A 20,404-nucleotide genomic window follows, 5' to 3' on the forward strand; every position below is an offset into this window, starting at 1 on the left:
CAAACACTTTTCCTTCTTCTTTCAGGTTATAAGCTCAATGAGCTCCCTTTCGGAATACTGCCTGCCTTCCATACTGCGAACATTGTTTGACTGGTATAAGAGACAAAATGGCATTGAAGATGAATCTCATGAATACAGACCCAGAACAAGTACTAAATCCAAAAGGTAGGGTTTTTTCTTGCTGCAAAAAACTATCATTTCATGTTCATGGTGTGGATACCAGGGACTTATTGAGGAAGATAGAATGAACGTTATGAAAGCTACTAGAAGTTCCTGCCAAGTAGAATGATCCAATTGGAATATTTGTCTATGTGTGTTCCAGTCATATTGAGGAGAGCTTCCTGATTCCAGCGATTGTTTCTTTTGTCTTTTCTGTATAATGACCAGTATATTGTAAGCACTTAAAATGAGTAAAACTTCACATAGTACTGTTTGATTTCTTTAAAAGAAAATGCAACCATTAAGCCTACCTATTTCTTACCTCTGCCTCACTTACCGAACACCAAATAACTGCTCTCATTTATTTTTTAAACTCTTGACTTCTGTCCTAGTGACAACTCTACAACAAAAGGTCAAGGACTAGGCAACCAGGGTTGAGTTAGGAAGTGTCTGAGGCCACATTTGAACCCAGATTCTCCTGGCTTCAGACCTAGTACTCTATTCACTGTGCCACCTAGCTGCCACCAAATAATTGCTTTTGAAAAGATGCAGTACACGTTCATCAAACTACCTAGGTGATTATTTCAGATTTGTTTAGAGACTCAGGGTCTGAAACTACTATTTTTAAATTCTTGCTGAATAATGGATAGTAAGTGGCTTTAACCAGCTGTTTTTAACCAATGATGAATGTTGGAGAATGGCATATGGATGGCTAGTCCAGGATATAGCTATGAAAAGAGGAGAGGGGAGCAATGAAATTAATGAGGGTCAAGGATCATATATATGTCTGAAAACTTGCAGCTCTGACCACCTGATCTATAAAACCAAAATTGGAGAGGGAAATTACTATATCTGCCCTGCCACATATATCTTACACAGATGAATCTGCTGTCAAATATCCACAGAGAGTTGCAAATAAGATATAAGAAAAGAATTATTTAAGAGACCAAGCAATTCATAGGGTATAATATACCATAAAAAGGGAATATTTCTATTCATTGCTTTGGTTTTTATACATAAAGGATGGGAAATAAAAAGAAACAAGGGACCCTGGACTTAAACATTGAAAATAAAAGAGACCCAAAAGAAATGTAATGAAAAATGAAAGAAAGAGAATTTAGAATAAATATTAAAGAGTGGCACAGTACTATGACAGTGGTGTCATTAATGCCATTGGCCAGGAATAGTTGAAGCTCATGCTAAATGTTAAGAACTTAGCTATGTTGGAGGAAAGAGAAAGAACAAAAAAGAGATTCTCAACACTCAGGGTGGATGATAATGGACAGTCAAGACCGGGTAGAGCTTGGCAACTTATTTGTTCTTTTTTTGGTTGTTCTCTTGACCACAGAGAATGATTTTTCAGATTATGAAATAGAGAACTAGGAATAGTTAATGAGAAATTAAAATTCAAGAAAAAGAAAAGATCATGGCACCTCTCATTGAAAAAATTCAAATCACCAGAACTAGGTATACTTTATTCCTGGTTACTGAAAGAATTTGTGGCTCCCCAAACTGCTATTGTCCATGCTTGAAAAAAATCTGGAAAATAGAAAAGATGTTGCAGAAAAGTTGTCTGGATATTCAAATAGGGAGGAGGGTGGATTCTGAAAGATATAAGTCAGCATGTTTCACTAAGATAACAGAATTGCATAATTACATAGAGTATACTTGCATTTCAGCAAGGTATTAAAGGTATTCTGGAGAGATGGGCTTGATAATAACACAGTTAGGTTTATTTGGAACTGATGAATAGCCATACTTAAAGAGTGGTGAATCAAGGATTATTGTCACCCTGGAGTGGGTTCTTTTTCATGGTGTCCTAAGGCTCTATTCTTGGCCCTTTTCTGTTCACCATTAAAAATGACCAAGATGTAAGTATAAGATGGCATGCTTATTAAATTGGCACAGCACCTGAAATTTGGAGGCATATGCTAAATTACAATCTCAATAGCCTAAAGTGACAGACCAGATTGAATAAGAAGAAATCTAATACAGATGAATATAAAGTATTACACTAGAGTGAAAAAAAAAACACCTGCATATATAGGATTAAAGAGACATGGTTGGATAGTAAGTAGTTCATGTGAAAAACGAACTCAATATGAGACAACACTGGTATGATATCCAAAGAAACTATTCAGTTATTAAATTTCACAAATAGAAGCAGAGTATAAAAGGACCCTTCTAAGATCAGAGCACTTTTAAAATACTTCTAGATCCTGATTAGTGCCAACTTTTAGTCCCAGGAAGTAGTCATATGCATTCTTATTCATACCATTCAGATTATGTAAAATAAAGAAACTGGGTCCAACTCCATGGAAATATGCAGTGTGAATTCAAATGATGTAAACACTTATCAGGTTTCTTTATTTGCATTAATCAGGACCTAACTGTCTTCAGTTCTGGGTCCCACAATTTAAGAAAGACACAGGAAGAAAATCCTGAAGAAGGTGAGTAGAAAGAAGAGAGACACAGTGATGGGAATAAAACAGTTTTCATGTGGTAAAAGGAAATAGATTTATTCTGTTTTGTCCCAGAAGACAGAACTAAAAATTATGGAGAAGTAGATATAGACTTGCTATTAGGAAATGGCTCCTAAAACTGAAACTTGGAGCTGTCCAAAAATGCAGTCGTCTGCCAGGTCATGGAACTGTCATAGACCTTGAGCTGGAAGAGACCTCAGAGGTCATCTAGTTTAACCACTTCATTTTATAAATGATGAAACTGAGGCATAGGGATATTAAGTAACTTCCCCAATATTAGAGAGGTAAAATGTATAAGATCTGAGATTTCAACCCATGTCCTCTGACTCCAGAGCCCGTGTTCTTTCCACTGCTCCAATCTTAGAAAGTAGTTTCCTTCAAGAGTTCTTCCTAACTTTTTCAGGAATATTGTTGGAGGCATTTCTACTCAGGTACTGGATAAACTAAATGACCTCAGAGTTTGCTTCTAGATTAGTGATTCTGTTACTGTGATCTGTAGAACAAACATTGAAATTCATTATGATGGGATAGATGGAGTATTGAACTAGTAACTTGAATTCGAGTCCTGGTTCCAGGTTAGAGACAAGTTATGTGGGTGCCCACAGTAAGATTTGATCATTATACCTCCTAGCCTTGGAAACTGATCCATGTGTTGTGTTGTCTTCTCTGTTGCAACTTTGAAGGTATAACACATGAAGCTTCATTTTCTCAAAATAAGAATAAAAATAAATATCTTTCTATCTTAGAAGCAAGGTTAATATTATTAATTTAAAATCTGTGTGTATGTATAAAAAGTGATATTGTAAAAATATACCAGCATCTCCTCTTGTGCCTTAGAGTGGACCAGAGATGACTTGAAGTCCTCAAAAATTTTGCCAGTAAAGTTTTGTCTCTGGCACATCCCACCACACTGGAAAAGTCTCAAATATGGGTTTATGGATGGAATGTATGTCTGCTGCCTGAAGTTCAGCCTTGCTAAGAGTCTCATCACTAGGCTGATGAATTTTTTAACTTAGCAACTCTCTAAGACAGTGGTTCTCAACCTTTCTAATGCCATTACCCCGCAATACAGTTCCTCATGTTGCAGTGACCCCAAACCAAAAAATTATTTTGGTGGCTACTTCAAAACTAATTTTGCTACAGTTATGATTCTGAATATAAATACCTGATATGCATTATGTATTCTCATTGCTACAAATTGAGAGGTTGAGAACCGCTGCTCTAAGAGAAGAGTTCTTATTCTTTTTGTACAAGGTGAAGCCTATGGACCCCTTATCAAAAAAAAAGTTTTTAACTGCAGAGAACAAAATAACAAGGATTACAATGGAAAACAATTATATTAAAATACTATCAAAATAATTTTTTTGAAATTCATTTGTTGTTCAGTCATTTAAATCATGTCCATGCCTTTATGACCCCATTTGGGATTTTCTTGGCAAAGGTACTGGAGTGGTTTGTCATTTCCTGCTCCAGTTCATTTTACCAATAAGGAACTGAGTTAACTGGGTTAAGTGACTTGCCTATTTCACATAGCTATTAAATATCTGAGATCAGATTTGAAAGTTCATGAAAGTTTTAAATTCATGGACATCAGACTAAGAACTTCTGCTCTAAAATCATTAAGTTATGGGTTCTCTGTTGGGGAAGAGTACCCACACTATTAGTAGTAGTAATAATAATATTATTAATAATAATAGTTAACATTTATATAATGCTTTTAAGCTCATAAAATGGTTCCAATATTTCATTTGCTCCTTAAAACAACCCATGAGGTAGGTATTATTATAATCTTAATTTTGCAGATAATGAAACTGAGACTAGAAAAGGCGAAGTATCCAAAAGATTCATTAGAAGACTTTTACAATCATTTAGCCAGGAAGAGATGAAGGTGCTTGTGGTAAGGAAGATGAAGAATCCATAGTGCCTGACAGATGAGTAGACATTTGGAGTAAAAGGGAGAAATGAGCCAAAGCTAATTCCAAGGTTATAAGTCCAGGTGACTAGAAAGTTGTTGGTGCCATCAACAAAATTAAAGAAGTTAGTAAAAAAGGTAGAGATGGACACTGGGGAAAGCTTATGGATTCAGTATGCAATATGTTGTATTTTACATGCTAGTGGACTATAGAGGTAGAAATATTCAGCAGGTTCTTGGTAATTAACTTGAACTAAGTGGCTAGACATTTAAATTTGTAAGTTTTGGGCATGAGGGTGATAATTTTGAAGCCATAGAAGTAGATAAGATTGCCAAGATGGAATAAAAAAGATGACCAAGAAAATCCCTAAGAGGAACTTACTTTTAAAGGATGGAAGAAAAATTAAAAATTAGCAACAGAACCAGAGAAAGTACAGAGAGTAGCAGAACTTGCAAAGAGAAGGAAGCCAAGGATGATTAGGACAGGTCAAAGGAGAAGGTGGGCCATGATACTGAATATTTCTAAGAGGTTAAGGAAGAGAGAGACAAAAATAAGGCCATTGGATTTAGCCATCAGGAGGTCAATGGTGATCATGGAGAAAACTTTTTCAGAAGAACAGGAGGCAGAAACAAAACTACAGGGAGCTAGTCTGTGGTGAGGAGATGAAGCTAATATGTATTGAATGTTCTTCTTAGAGATTTGAAAGTGAGAGGACAAAAATAGAGCAGTCCCTTAGAAGGATAGTAGAGTCCAAGCACTTTTTTTTTTGTATTGGGGAGATTTGTCTGCTGTGAAAAAAGAGCTAATCCAGAAGGAGAGACTTAAGATACAAGAGATAGAAGAAACAGTTGACAGAGATAAGTCAGGAAGGAACAGGAAATAAGATTGAGGATATAAGTGGAGGAACAGAAAAGTAGAAATATAAAATTCATCCTTTTCAGATCATAATGCAATAAAAATTACATCTAATAAAGGAACATGGAAATATAGATTAAAAATTAATTTGAAACTAAATAACCTAATCCTAAAGAATGAGTGGATCAAAGAACAAATCATAGAAACAATAGATAACCTCATTAAAGAGAATAACAATAATGAGACAACATATGCTAATTTGTGGGATGCAGCCAAAGCAGTACTTAGGAGAAACTTTATATCCCTAAATGCTTATATCAACAAAATAGAGAAAGAGCAAATCAATAAATTGGTCTGGCAACTTTTAAAAACTCAAAAAAGAACAAATGAATAATCCCCTAATAAGCACCAAATTGAGACACAGAGAGCTGAGACAGAAAGAAATTAAATAATTTCTCCAAGGTTTTACAAGTATTAAATGTCACTATTAAAAATTGAACCTAGGACCTCTGATCCCATGCACAGCACTGTTTCCATTTTACAATTCTACTTCTCTGAGAAGTTGGAAGTTGGAATGGCAAAAAAAAAATTTGTGACAGTTATAAACAGTGATGTGATAGAGAACCAATGTGTAGGGAGCCCGGCTGAGATTATCCAGCAAATGTCTTTAGTGAAGACAACCCAGTGACGATTAGATAGCACATATTTGTAATGTGACTTGTAATCCATGCAGGCCAGTTTCAGAGATGTGTTCACCCACCTGTCATAGACACCTAAAGTACTTCTTAAGGCTTGGATAAGTAGCTTGCAGAGAAAGCATTAAAAAAGAAGATAAGTGAGCACAGGAAGCAAGCGCCACTCTTCACCCCCTCACATTCCAACACTCTGCTTACTCAACACTGCAATAAACACTGATATTCATTCTCACTTGAGAGTGCCCATGGATGACACAAAAAATGCCAGAACAGAAGGAAGACACAATCCACATTCACAGTTTTGTTTGATGATGATGTGCCTTGATTTGTAATCCCTAGAAATGTGATATTTAAAAGCCAGGATTACCTATATAGGGAAGGTGGAAAAGAAGGATTGCTACTTATCATTGTTTCTACCTGGATTTTGTTGTTATTCAGTCATTTCACTCATGTCCAACTCTTTGTGTTCCCATTTGGGGTTTTCTTGGCAAACATAATGGAGTGGTTTGCCATTTCCTTCTCCAGCTTATTTTACAGATGAGGAACTGAGGCAAGCAGGGTTAAAGGAATTGCCCAGGGTCACAGAGCTAGTAAGTTTCTAAGGCTGGATTTGAACTCATGAAGATGAGTCTTCTGATACCAGACCCAGTACTCTATCCACTGTGTCAACCTAGCTGCCCCTCTCTCTAGACAACTTTGTATTGAGTAAATAAGAATGAAGGGCAAATTTGCTTGTTTTAATATATTTGTTTGTTATTCTCTACCTTCCCGATCAGACTGAAGTATTTGAGGGCAGGGACCATCTTTTGCTTTTTTTTAAATTCCCAGTGCTTAGTATTTGTGCCTGGAACATAATAGGAGCCTGATAAATGTTTATTAACTGACTGAAAAATCCTTGTGTCCACAGAAGGTTCTTTAGCTTTTCTGACATTAATGGGCACTAGTGGAACAAGCAAGCTCTCCATTGGTGACACCTTGCTTTTATTCAAATAACTTGCCAACCTTTTCTGGTTAGACATCCTTTATTCTCTTTCCCCATATTGGTCTATGTTAGTGATATAGTAGTATACTCACACTCACCATGCACCTGTCTAATGTCTTTTGGGTGACTCTCAACTTAAAATCTTCAGTCTTAGCTATTCTATAACTGGCAGATATGTAACAACACTGGAAAATGTTGTTTTAAAAATATGCTATGCTAATTAAAATAATTTTACGCATTCACTAAAATAGGACTTTACTAGATACTATTTTGCTACTTCAAATTATCATATTATTTAAAATAAAATTATTTCTTTTAGAATATTTTATGATTCAGATGTCTTATTCACTTAAAATAGTCATCTCCCACAATTTTCTTGAATTAGGAAGGCTTCCCTGAAGTTCAAATTTTTATAGAGTGCATTTTTTAAAGTACTGAGTCTGGAGGGTCAGACTAAGGGAATTTCTAGTTTCTTCTAACCTCATTAGTGAATAATTAATTGCTAAAACTTTATAAATATTTTACAGATTCATTTAATATAGAAAATAAAGTAATTACTTTTCCCTGAATCAACAGTAACTTTCCCTTTTAGTTATATCCCTGATCATTTTAAGAGATCAAAGTTACTTCTGAGATCTACCCAGAATTGGAGCCTAGAACTAGATTTCAGTAGCATTTCTCAGTATTTGAAAGTTTTAAAAAATCTAAATATTTGTGGTTGAGAGAAAGTTTTTAAAAAATCATGAGTCTCCAGAGCTTCGGCTAGTGAACAATGTGGTTTTGGTTTGTTGCTCTTTTTTTTACTAGAAGAAATGAAAGAAGAAATTTAGGCAAATACAGAAGCCACTGAAATTAGGCAAATGTGAGAAGTATACTTTTAAGTTTCAATTTTACAAGATGAGGATGATCTCAACATTTCACATGCCAAGTAACTGTTGTAAAATGTTACTGGCAGTTAGACCTCAAAACCAGTAATAAACCAAACCCTTTATTTGAAAGGTATTTGCTTAAAAATTTGTACTGGAAAGTGTAAAATAGAATTAAATTGGTGGTCCATAACTTTCACTTTACAGACTTGGAAGCCCTCTCTAAATTCTTCTAGGTATTACAGAAACTATGGGTAAATGTCAGCCCATGTGAGACAGTCTGGCAACTCTTGAAACAATATCTTGCAGTGATGCTATAAGAGAATTCATAGCATACAACACTCTCTGAATAACTGAAATTGAGGATCACACAAAAGCAGTAGAGAAGCTTAACTGTCCACTGAGACGGGGCAATTATTGGAGTCAAGTTTCAAGTTGTCCTTCTGACTCCTGCTAGCTTTATGACTATGGAAAAGTCACTTAGCCTTTCAGTGGGACTATAAAATTGGCAGGGACTGTCTTATTTCTTATTTGAATCCCTAGCAGTTAGCACAGTTCATAACACATAGCCCACTCTTAATAGATATTTATTGACTCTGATTATTGGCTGTTTCATGTTAGTTGCTGATATGCATCAGTGAAGGGAGTTTCCATATCAGGAATCCAACAGGTCTGATCATAACCTGAGTCAGTTTTTATTGTTGACAAAGGAACCTTATGGCATCTTTTGAGGTCCCTTTTCAAGGACTGCATTTAAATATTCAATTGCACTGCTATATTTGTTCCCTTTCATGATACATCATAGAAACATAGTTCTAGTAATGAGGAAACCAAGGCTTAGAGAGGTTTAATGACTTATCCAAGACTACACATCTAATCAATGATAGGAGTTCAAGTTACCTGCCTCACAACTGCTAACATTTAGTGCAATTCCTTCTGCCCCCTTTCTCCCTTTTTGACCCTAACTCTCTGCCCTCCAAAAAATAGGTCCTAAATTCCCACTCTTTAAGACTGCTACCCTTAACCCCAGCCAGCTTTTTCCCCCACTGACTTAGAGAAGCATTTTCCAGCTCAGTCATTCCCCAAATAGATGGCAGAATGAGAGGAGACTCCTGAGTCATCTGTATCCATTTCCTCTCCTCCAGGCAGTCCTGTAGTTTAAGCTGCCATATCCTAAATGAGGGGATACAGCATGTGGAAGACAATCCCACAATCCACTGTTAATTAACTGATTCTATTATCTACCAAATTTACTGTGAAAAGAAGCTCTTCCCTGTGTCTCACTTCAGCCACCTTTTCGCACTTCCAAATGTTCTCTGTTCAGAATGTGAAATACATTTAATTTAGGAAACTTCTACCAAATAACCCCAGTTTCTTTCCTTTCTCCCCTCAGACATCATGTTTTACCTTTCTCTTAATCACTTAGTTGCTCCTATATGGTCTTTTTCCTTGTTTTTCTTATCCCCAAACAAACTGGGAAATCTCAAACTAGAATCCCAGTTAGTACCTGAAATGAGCAGAAAAGGAGAGAAATTAGTGTTACAGGACTTTTGAGAGAATGCTTTAATTTTACTCCCCACCACCTCACTCTTCAGTAGCTAAAAGCCCCTTAGTATGATTTTTCCTCCTTTACTGCTAGAACTTCCATTTTCCTTTTCTTTTTTCATCCCTCTTTCACCCAACCAATTGCTTTATGCACTCCAGTCTTCATTACATGGACCTCTTCAAACATTTCTTTATGCTTTGTCTTTCCCCATAATATATAAGCTCTTTGAGGGCAAAAAGTATCTCACCTGCTTGTGGTTGTATCCCTAGCACTTATGCTGCTTAACCCATAATAAATATTTAATAAATGCTTTGTCCAGCTTCCTTCTCTATATCATCTTTGTGGGAGAATATAAGGAAATGGAGAAGAAAGAGATTTTCTGAACCTGATAATTGATTAGAGTAAAAATATCCCAGGGAGGATTGTAAATGTATGAGCATATGTCTAGACCAATCCACTCATTTTACAAATGAGAAAATGTGTGCCCAAAAAGAGATTAAGTCACTTGGAAAGTTCACCACTGTAACACTAGTTCAGCAGCCTGGGGGAGGGTGGGGAGGTGGCACTGTTGTGATGATTTCTAGCTTTTTAATGCATCATATTGGATACCATAACAAGAATATTAACAAGAATCATTACTCCCACTTACTGCCATATTTTTATTTCTACAGTGATGAACAGCAACGAGATTATTTAATGGAAAGAAGAGATTTGGCCATTGATTTTATTTTTTCTCTAGTGTTAATAGAAGTTTTGAAGCAGGTAGGTTACTGTTTTAATATTACTCTGAGATGAAGTTTGTCATTTCTGAGTCTGGATGGCATTAAAAGTTCTCCAGCTGTTAAACTGTCAGTAAATTCCAAATCTAATAGCGATCCTATTTTAAAAACCAATAGTATTTCTATGTACTGTAATAATCATATTTTAAGAATTAAAATAAGGTATCTGTTATAAATTTTGGTAGATTCCATTTCAGTTTTGCATTATATTCATTACTAAATTCATGTTATATAATATGACGATTAAAACTAGCCATTGGTGTTTTCCCCACTCATAGCTGCTAGCGCATGTTAACAATTTGGTGTCTTTGATAAACGATACTGCTAAAGGCAGTTATAGTTAGGATTTGCATTGTTAACAAGTTAATATTCAGTATCTCTTTTGCTAGTTCATATTAACAATTTGGTGTTTTGGGCATATTATATTGCTAAAGGCCACATATGGAGTTATGACTTGCATTGTGAGCAAGTTGAAAGATTATTCTTGTGTTTCCAGATTCCACTTCATCCTGTAATGGACAGTTTGATCCATGAGGTTATTAACTTGGCCTTCAAGCACTTTAAATACAAGGAAGGGTAAGTAAGGACACTGGTTAAGTAGATTGCTTCAAGTGAAACCATGTGTTCTTCTCAGGTCACCAGTGCTTCTTATAACAACTGATTCTGTCTTGTTCTAGGTACCTTGGTCCTAACACTGGAAATATGCACATTGTTGCAGACCTCTACGCAGAAGTAATTGGAGTGTTGGCACAAGCTAAGTGAGTAAATAATTTATTTTCTGGGCATCCTAGAATCATGCATGTCTGTGTGTATGCATGTGATTTTTCAGCTTTCTTGAAGAGAAGAGAGGAGGACATCACCAGCCTTTAACTTAAAAGCTACAGATACTTCCTAGAAATGTGACCTTGGGCAAGCCTCTTAATGCCCTTTTAAGCCCAGCCCTTACCTGTCTTCTGCCTTGGAACCAAGACCAAGTATTCATCCTAAGACCAAAGTGGAGAGTTTAAAAATTAATAATCAATAAGTAAAAGCTAGCGTTGCTTCATCTTACCTGTCTTCATCTCTCCTACATCTCCTTTGCTAGCTTATCATCTACATCATGCCATACTCCATCAACTTCAGTGACTCCCTATTGCCTCTGGGATAAAATATCAACTCCTCTGTTTAGTTCTGGAGCCCTTCACAACTTGGCTTCAACCTGTCTTTCTACCCTCATTATTTGTTATTCCCTTTTCTGCATTCTATTATCCAATTAATCTGGTCTTCATTCTGTTCCTTACATATGACTGTCCATCTCCTTTTAGTTGTCCAATTGCATAGCACACACATTAGACACCAAATTAATGCCTGTCACTTTGTACAGTGGGCCACATCTTAATTGCAGACCATAGATTTCAAGCTGATGGATGAGAAATTTAGATTCTTTAAGCCACATAGAACTCTCTCAGGCCAGCATGATTCTGAAAAAGTTTATATTTCAGATGTTTGTATTTTTCTTATTTGTGGGTAATCCTTTTATAAAGTATGAAAGAATCCATTTTAATATGTTCCATTACTATATACTGTTCTCTACTTATTTCAGTTGAGCTAAAAATGTCCCAGATTCTGTCATGGAAACTACTCAGAGGGAAGTTCTCACAGCTAAATTTATCTGGCCCTGTAGCTCTATGTAGAAAACTGGAATTGAATAACATTAGTCTATTAGCAATATTATACTTCCAGAATGATGTCACCTCCTACTTTTCTGTCTCTATCACCCTCTTTCCCTTCGACCAGTTGTGTGAGGTTCTGGTATCTTTAGTTTCACCTTTGTTAATTAAACATGAGATCCAGCTCTGTGATTTCATTGGTGCAGGGAGTGCCATGGAGGAGCTGCCAATGTAAATCTTCACTTTCTCTGTAACTTATGTCTTAGAGCGCTGAGAAGTTAAATAATTTAACCATAATTATGAAGCCAGTTTTTATCAGATGAGATATGAAACTTGGTCTTTCTGATTCCAAGTCCAACTATCTTGTACTCTACACTGTCTGGTAATCATAAAGGAGAAATAATGAGAGAGCTCAATCTATAGACCCATGTAAGGACAACAGTGCTACCCAAATTATTTTGGAATACAGTTCATAGATAGATCACTCAGTCAGTCAATAGGTACCTAATGTGTGCCAGGCACTATACTTTATAAACCATATACAAAGAATGGTTTAAAAAACAGTGTCTGCTCTCAAAAAGATCACAGCCTAATAAGGAAGACATCATACAAATAATCTTTTTTTACAAACACAAGATATATACAGGATAAATTGGAGATAGTCTTGGATGGAAGACAGTAAGATAAAGGAGGACTAAGAAAGGTTTTTTGTAGAAAATGAGATTTTAGCTGAGATATAAAGGAACCCAGAAGGCAGAGATGAGGAAGAAGAGTATTCTAGGGATGGAAGGCAGCCAAAGAAAATGTTCAGCATCAAAACATAAGAGTATTTCATGGAAAATAACTGTGGGAGTAGAAACACAGAAGAAAAACAACTGCCTGATTACATGGGTTGAACAGGATATGATTAGGGATGTAGACTCTAAATGATCACCATAGTATAAATATTAATAATATGGAAATAGGTCTTGATCAATGACACATGTAAAACCCAGTGGAATTGCTTTTTTCTATAGGAGGAGAAAAGGGAAAGAACATGAATCATGTAACCATGGAAAAATATTCTAAATTAATTAAACAAACATTTAAAAAAGTGTATTTCATGGAAGGAACAGCAAGGAGGACAATGTCATTGAACCACCAGAGTATATAGAGATGTGTAAAGTATAAGAAGCCTGGAAAGGTAGGAAGGGTTACGAAAGGTTAAAACCCAAATTATAGAAGGCTAAAAGTATTTTGTATTTGATTCTGGGATTGATAGGGAGCCACTATAGTTTACTGAATAGAGGGATGACATGGTCAGATTTAGGCTTAAGGAAACTCATTTTGATGGTTCAATGGAGGATGGACTGGAGTAGGAAGAGATCTGAGACTAGGAAACCATCAGACTATTGCAGATGAGGCGGGGAGGAGGGGAGGGCACTCATCCCTGTTCCAGGCTGGTAGTGAGTGGCAAAGTCAGAGGAGAAAAGAGGTCTGAAAGATGTCATTCATCTGACTTAGTAGTACTTTAACAACACTTTAATTTTCCTGAGATCATTTATCTAGAAATGATAACTGCTTCATAGCTTGAAGATATGGACTCTTCTCAAATCAAAATAAATTCATCAAGTCCATAGTCCTTAAATTCATGTAGCTCTAAAAAAATTAAAACAGTTGTTTTGGGCCACCCAGCTAAGTAAGCAGGTAATAAAACTGGGAAGAAACTCCCATCTCTTCCAGATTTACAGCCCAATCGTTCTTCCCACCCCATCATGCCACCTTTCCATAATTAATATTCATAATGTTGACTGTAGAGACATTAAGAAATATTAAATCAAGTGTGGTTGAAGTAGGGCAGAATATACATAAGACTAAATATTAGAAAAATCTTTGTTTAAAATGGGTTGCAATTTTTTAGAGCACTGATGGTTCAGTTATTTAGAAAAGCATTGGGTTCATTGAAATAATTCATTAGCCCAGTACTGGATAAATGAAAGGTTACTATTTTCTTTTTGCTAATCAGTTGATTCCTGAATTTCACAAAACTCTTTAACTTCTTTGTAGAAGCCCCAGTGTAATTTTGTGTTTTATTCACATTTGGTGTTAAGTAGCAAAGTTAAAGAAACCGCTTCCATTTTTCTTTGTTTTGATGGATTATGTACCATAAGTATCACTTACTGTACAAAGGCCTCCCACTGGTATTTTGCTTTCAGAGTGGTTATGGGTGTGGGACCAAGCCAGGCTAAGCTAGGAACAGACCAAAACATCAGACTCTTAGCAGTAATGGCAGGAAAAGTTTGGATTAAATGTAATAGTTTGTACTAATAGCTAGCATTTTATAGAGTGATTCAAGATTTGCAGAGCACATTACATAGATTATCTCATTTGATTCTAAAAACAACCCTGAGTTAAATGCTATCATTATCCACATTTTGTCGTAATTGTTATTGAATTATTTAGTCATCTCTGACCATTTGTGACCCCATGAACCATATCACACCAATACTGTCCTTAAGGTTTTCTTGGCAAAGATATTGGGCCAATTTGCCATTAACTTCTCCAGGGACCCAAGGCAAAGAGAGGTTAAGTGGCTTGCCCAAGGTTACATAGTTAATAAATTTATGAAGTACGATTTGAACGCATGTCTTCCTGACTTTAAGTCCAGAAAAATTTTGTCCAGTGTATCAACCTTAAGGTCCATTTCAGCTCTATGATTCTATGAATTAAGAAAATAGAAAGCTAAATTAATAGCAATAGGAATGTCATATCAAACATATCTGTGCCAATGGCAGTAGGTAGCCCTAAGCAGGTTATAGTAGAGAGAATTATAATATAATAATATTAAAGTAGAAAGAATGGTGGCTCTCGAGTCAGAGGACATGGATTTAAATATCCCTACCAGCATGACTTAGAATTAGTCACTTAATTTCACTGGCTCTAGCCTTGGTACCTCTGAGGTTTCTTCGAACTCTAGATTTATAATCTCCTAGTCTGCTATGGTGCCAGCATTGACCCCAGACCTCTTAGTTGTGAGCAAATATGAATTGTTCGCATGTAGGAGATATTTTAAAGTCTTTTGGTCATTCAAACAGCCCCTTAGAAATTTCTGCCTTCCCATAATCTCATACTTAAATTGCTTTAAAGAGGTAAAATAATTAGCATTTATTAAAGATGAGTATAGTATCCCTTAAACCAGTAAAAGCAGTAGCTTTTCAAGAAGTAGTACTTCCTTCTCTCTAGTAAGATTAGTTTCAGTTTTCTGTTGCTAATTTTCCAGAAAAACATATTTATTTGTTGAAAAAGATAAGTAGGCATAACCAGGACGATGCAGTTACATTTTCTTTTAAGTAAAGTTATTTTCCTCATATATTTATCATTATTTCCCATGGTAATGAAATTCTAGAGTGTTGGGACATTTTTTCTTCTTATAAGTCTAGTTACAATATGGATTATGTATTTAGTTTGTATGTTAGCCATATCTTGTCATTTTTATTGTGATAATATTGCCTTAAAATTACCATTGAGTATAATTCAGAGAGTAGCTTATGCTTTTAAAAACTATTTACATTGAAATTAGGTAAAGATAGACGTGATTTAAAACTGGGCGTACTTCAATTTGCATCAAATCTATTTAAATCATAATTGAGATTACTAGAGCTCTCTGGTATTAAAAATGGGTTGTTGTTTAATATGCCCTTAATCAATATTTCACAACTTAAGAGTTCGATTCTTAGAAAGCATATGCTATACATTTCAAAAAAGCAGTATCTTTTTGCTCTTTATTCAGATTAGCTTTAAAATGGCATCAGAAAACTGAATTTGGTTTACATTTCCTAATATGAATGAAATAGATCCTTAGGAAGACCTTGGGAAGTGAACCATTTCAGTTTTTCATAGATTTGTGAAAATGATGTTTCCATACTTTATTGGGACAACAGAAAATAAAAGTTCTTTAAATTTGTTTTTACTTATAATAGGAAGCAGCAAGGTATAATCCATAGAGAGGTGGTCAATGAATCAGGAAGATCTCTAATACATATTAGCTTTCTGACCTTAGATGAGTCAATTAACCTTTCAGTACATGACAATTTCTAATGCTTTGTGTCATAACTCATGTAGAAGTTAGCTTTATCAGTAGTTCATGATACATATGAAAGCAGAAGTCCAGTTTTTTGTTTTTTAAACCTAGACAAATATTACAGATCTTATTCTTCAGAAATTGGCATAATTTTTAAAAACAGAAGCATAACCACTTTAAGCAAAAATTAAGTCAACTTTCATGTCAATATAAAAAATTATATTTCACTAAATAGCTAATTCATTCTCCATGTACCTGCTTTTTTAGTTTTTTCTCCTAAAACTATGTAATTCAGTACCTTAATTCCCATTGCAGTATATTTTTGAATTCTAGCATTTTTTGATGAATCTCTACTCTTAATAATGTGAATGCTCTCCATCAGTATAGCTGGTGGCTCTTCTCTTAACTTCTTATCCTGTGTGGTATGATGGCCTCCCATAAGTACTCCATAAAGGAGCTACCCAATAGTCTGGGAACTTATTATAGTAGCCTGATTCTTTTTATAGCTCAAGGGTACCAAGGGAACACTGAATCTACTCACCTCTTATATCCCATTCCCACTACGTGACTGCTCCATTTGCTTTTCCAATCATACAATGCCTTAATGATGTTTTAATATGACTTCTCACACCACTTCCTTACCCCCTACTCTGAGATTTTCCATTATCCTTTGGATTGCATGCATTTTAATTTCTCTGAGATCCTAGGGTTTCAGGGGGTTTTATCCACATATAACCATGGAGACCATTAATGATAATGAATCAGGATGCACAGAAGCACTGTTCACTCTCCTAAATACCATGGATCTGGGATTTCATCCATGTGAGCATTTGCTCCTTTTGTGCTGTTTGCAGCTGTTCCATGCCTTCTTATCCAATGTAATTCACATCTATAGCTCTTCCAGGGAGAACCACTTTCCCACCCATCCCCACCCCCACATTCTAGAGGTCTTCCTTGAGGTGTTTATACATTGCATGGGTACCAGTGAATATTCCTGACATCCCAAGTTTGCCCTCTGAATGCATTTCCCCAAAGATATACCACCATATATTGTGCTTGTGTTCTTTAGTTCAGTTATATTGCAGTATGCTTCAGCCACATTGTGCATCTTTTTATGGACCAGCTTAGGAACCTAAGTGAAACTACTTCCATGGAAATATTCTGAGATTCAAACAGCCAGTTTACAAATTCCTCAATTAACTGTGTTCTCAATAACTATGAGCTAGCTAAATGGCATAGTGCAGAGACCAGAGTTTGAATCCTGCCTCAAACATCACTCAGACTATTTGAGTAACCTTGCATAAGTCACTTAACTTCTGTGTGACTCAGTTTCCTCAACTATAAAATAGGGGTAATGAATAAAACCTACCTTCAAAAGTTATGAAAATCAAATAAGATGCCATATGTAAAACACTTAGTCAATCTTAAAGCATTAGTGTTAGTGATTATTTTTATTAAGAGATGATAGCCTCTTTTCCCAGTCTAACTTTTCCTTGATGATTTCCTTTTTCTATTTATTAGCTGCTTATCAGAAATATGTCCTGTGCACAACACACATTTTTTTGAACTTCAGCAAAATGATTTTATTTCCTAACATACAGTAAATACAAACACCCAGAACATGCTTGCTTTGGCACATCTGTCCCCTAAGGGCTAGTATAACCCAGAGGACACATTTGTTTGTTCTGCAGATGGGGATAGAGAGATCTGCTCTTAGCATGACTGAACATTCTGGATAGACACAATTAGTTAACAGAGGACTTGACTTCAATAAAGTTGCCTAGCTTCCTACAATTATGATTTTTAGGAGCAGAGATTCTTATGGCTTTCTATGAACTTTTTTCAAACCCAATATAATTAGTTTCCTTTGTAATCCTGGAGGTATTTTATTTTATGCATTTAAAAACATGAATTCCAATAAAGGGATTGTAGAATTTAACCAGACCATTAAACAGTTTCATGACATATATATAAAGTTAGGAATCCCTACCTCAGAAATTACAGTGTCACAAGATTTGCACCAATTTGAGCATGGTAGCTAGACATTCCTGTTGCCAAAAAAAATGAGGCTTTGTACCTTGGACCAACCTTGGAGTTCTCCAGAACCCTGGGCAATTTCCCAAATGCAGCTTAGCCAGCTGTCATGCTCCTTTCTGGGATATGCTCACAAAGGTTACATAAGTAAGAAATCTCATCATGGATCATTTCAAAATTTTGTCTTTTACCCTGATATCAATTGATAAGTTTGGGATGTAGCTTAAGCATAAGACTTTCCTATTATGTAGCTAATATATAAAAATGTATCCTTTTTGAAGATATGTATATATGTATACACACATATATACATACATACATACATCAGCTAATAGGACAATTTACATAAATTTGTCCTATGTCGTACCTCATTAAAACTCCCAGGAATCCCTCTAATTCTAGTATTCCAGAATAACAGTCATTTCATAATGGAAATCCAATTACAAGATTTTCCTGCAATTTGAAAATAGATTCTTTAGCAATCAGCAGATTATATTTATAAAAAATACAAACTTTGGAATTTTAGATAGTGAATGTTTGACAGTAAACACCAAAATTCTCAGATACTTGCATGCTCTGCATGCTGCAAATCAGTTGATCAATGAGAATTTCCTGAGTGCGTACTATATACCAACCCCTGTTCTATTCATTAAGGATATCAAGATCAAAATGGAGCTTTCTTTGTCCTCCAGAAGCTTCTATTCCTTTAGAGGAACTTAGAGTCCACTGCAAGAGACAACAGTAATGAAGCAACCATGAAAACACATGGGTCTGGCCCAGGATGGCAATTCTTTGACTTGTCTAACCCTGAAAATCCAGTGCTTTGAGATTTAGGACTGTAATAGAAATTTATTGTTCACTTATTTCTTTGGGATTTTCTTGACAAAGATACTAGGGTAGTTTGCCTTTTCCTTCTCCAGATCATATTACAGATGAGGGAACTGAGGCAAACAGGGTTAAGTGACTTGCCCAGAGTCACACAGACAGGAAGTATCTAAGGTCAGATTTGAACTCAGGAAGAGGAGTCTTGCTGACTCCAGGCTCAGCACTCTGTTCACCATGCCACCTAGCTGCCATAAAATAGAAATAACTTCACTCAAAGAAAGAAGACTTTATATCACACTCAGAACAACCTCTATAAACAGAGTCTAGCCATTTAGAAAGAGCCCAGATAATGTTGAGGATTTGGTTTGATATGAGTATTCTCTTACAACAGTAATCAATATGGAAGTATGTTTTGCATGATAATACCTGAATAACCCAGATCAAATTGCTTACCTTCTCTGTGAGGGGGGAGGGAAGAGAGGGAAATCATTTGGATCTTATAATTTTGGAAAATGTTGAAAATTGTTAATATAAGTAATTCGAACAATAAAATAACTTTTAATAAAAAAGAAGGTAAGGGTTTAAAATAATTATTAAATTGAATTCATTGGGAAAGGGAAGGGAGAAAGGAAGGAAGAAAGGAAGGAAGAAAGGAAGGAAGGAAGGAAGGAAGGAAGGAAGGAAGGAAGGAAGGAAGGAAGGAAGGAAGGAAGGAAGGAAGGAAGGAAGGAAGGAAGGACCAACCAGATAACATACATACTTTATCTACTGAGTAACTTGAATATAGTGCAAGAGAATCCAAAGGAAAATTGGACCTTTCACCAAATCCTGACCTTTACTAGAAGATGGAGATTACTCTCAAACTGAATTTAAAACATCCTTTTGCCTGGATTCTTTCTCCTGTGGACAATCTGAGTGAGGTCTGTAGTAAAGTGATTTTCCTATCTGGAATTGACCAAAACATGTCTTTTACCCTCAGATTCCCTGCTGTGAAGAAAAAATTTATGGCAGAACTAAAAGAACTCCGGCATAAAGAACAGAGCCCGTATGTGATTCAGAGTATTATCAGTTTAATAATGGGCATGAAATTCTTTCGTATTAAAATGTATCCAGTGGAGGACTTTGAAGCTTCTCTTCAGTTTATGCAGGTGAGAGTCTGGGCAATAAGGCTAAAATGGAATTGAAATAGAATCCACTTGGTCTCATTTTGCTTATACTGGAATTTGAAAGGAAGCTTTCACTTTCCAATTTGTGTATTTGTGCAGAGGGAGGCAAGATTCAAAAGAACACTTAAATTCTACCTGAGCCTCACCACAGAGCTCCTTTCTCAAACAATTTCTTTGTTAGTATGTGATTGAGTTTTTTATATCATACTTTAGAACAGATGGGTTAGAACTGGGAGGTCCCCTTTAAATAGTTATTTGGGTTTTTCCTCAATCTCCCAACTCTGTACATTTTCACTAGCTAACTTCCATGCCTAGAATTCTCTCCCTCTACATTTCTCTCTTGGTTTCCCAGAGTTCCTTCAAGACCCACTAAAAGTATTACCTTCTACAGG

At 35.7% G+C, this 20,404-nt stretch overlaps 1 protein-coding gene across 10 annotated transcripts in view; it reads left to right on the forward strand.

The window, feature by feature from the left end:
* The window catches only part of FRY (FRY microtubule binding protein), a 502,970-nt gene that overhangs the window by 289,151 nt on the left and 193,415 nt on the right, over positions 1–20,404 (forward strand). For all 10 annotated transcript variants that reach the window (XM_056825142.1, XM_056825138.1, XM_056825143.1 and 7 more), the window contains 5 exons: positions 26–165; positions 10,171–10,261; positions 10,775–10,854; positions 10,956–11,036; positions 19,826–19,994. In XM_056825142.1, the coding sequence (XP_056681120.1) occupies positions 26–165; positions 10,171–10,261; positions 10,775–10,854; positions 10,956–11,036; positions 19,826–19,994 (561 nt within the window). The remainder of the gene's footprint in view (positions 1–25; positions 166–10,170; positions 10,262–10,774; positions 10,855–10,955; positions 11,037–19,825; positions 19,995–20,404) is intronic.

This window comes from Monodelphis domestica, chromosome 4 (assembly GCF_027887165.1).
Source record: "Monodelphis domestica isolate mMonDom1 chromosome 4, mMonDom1.pri, whole genome shotgun sequence".
Lineage (NCBI taxonomy): Eukaryota > Metazoa > Chordata > Mammalia > Didelphimorphia > Didelphidae > Monodelphis > Monodelphis domestica.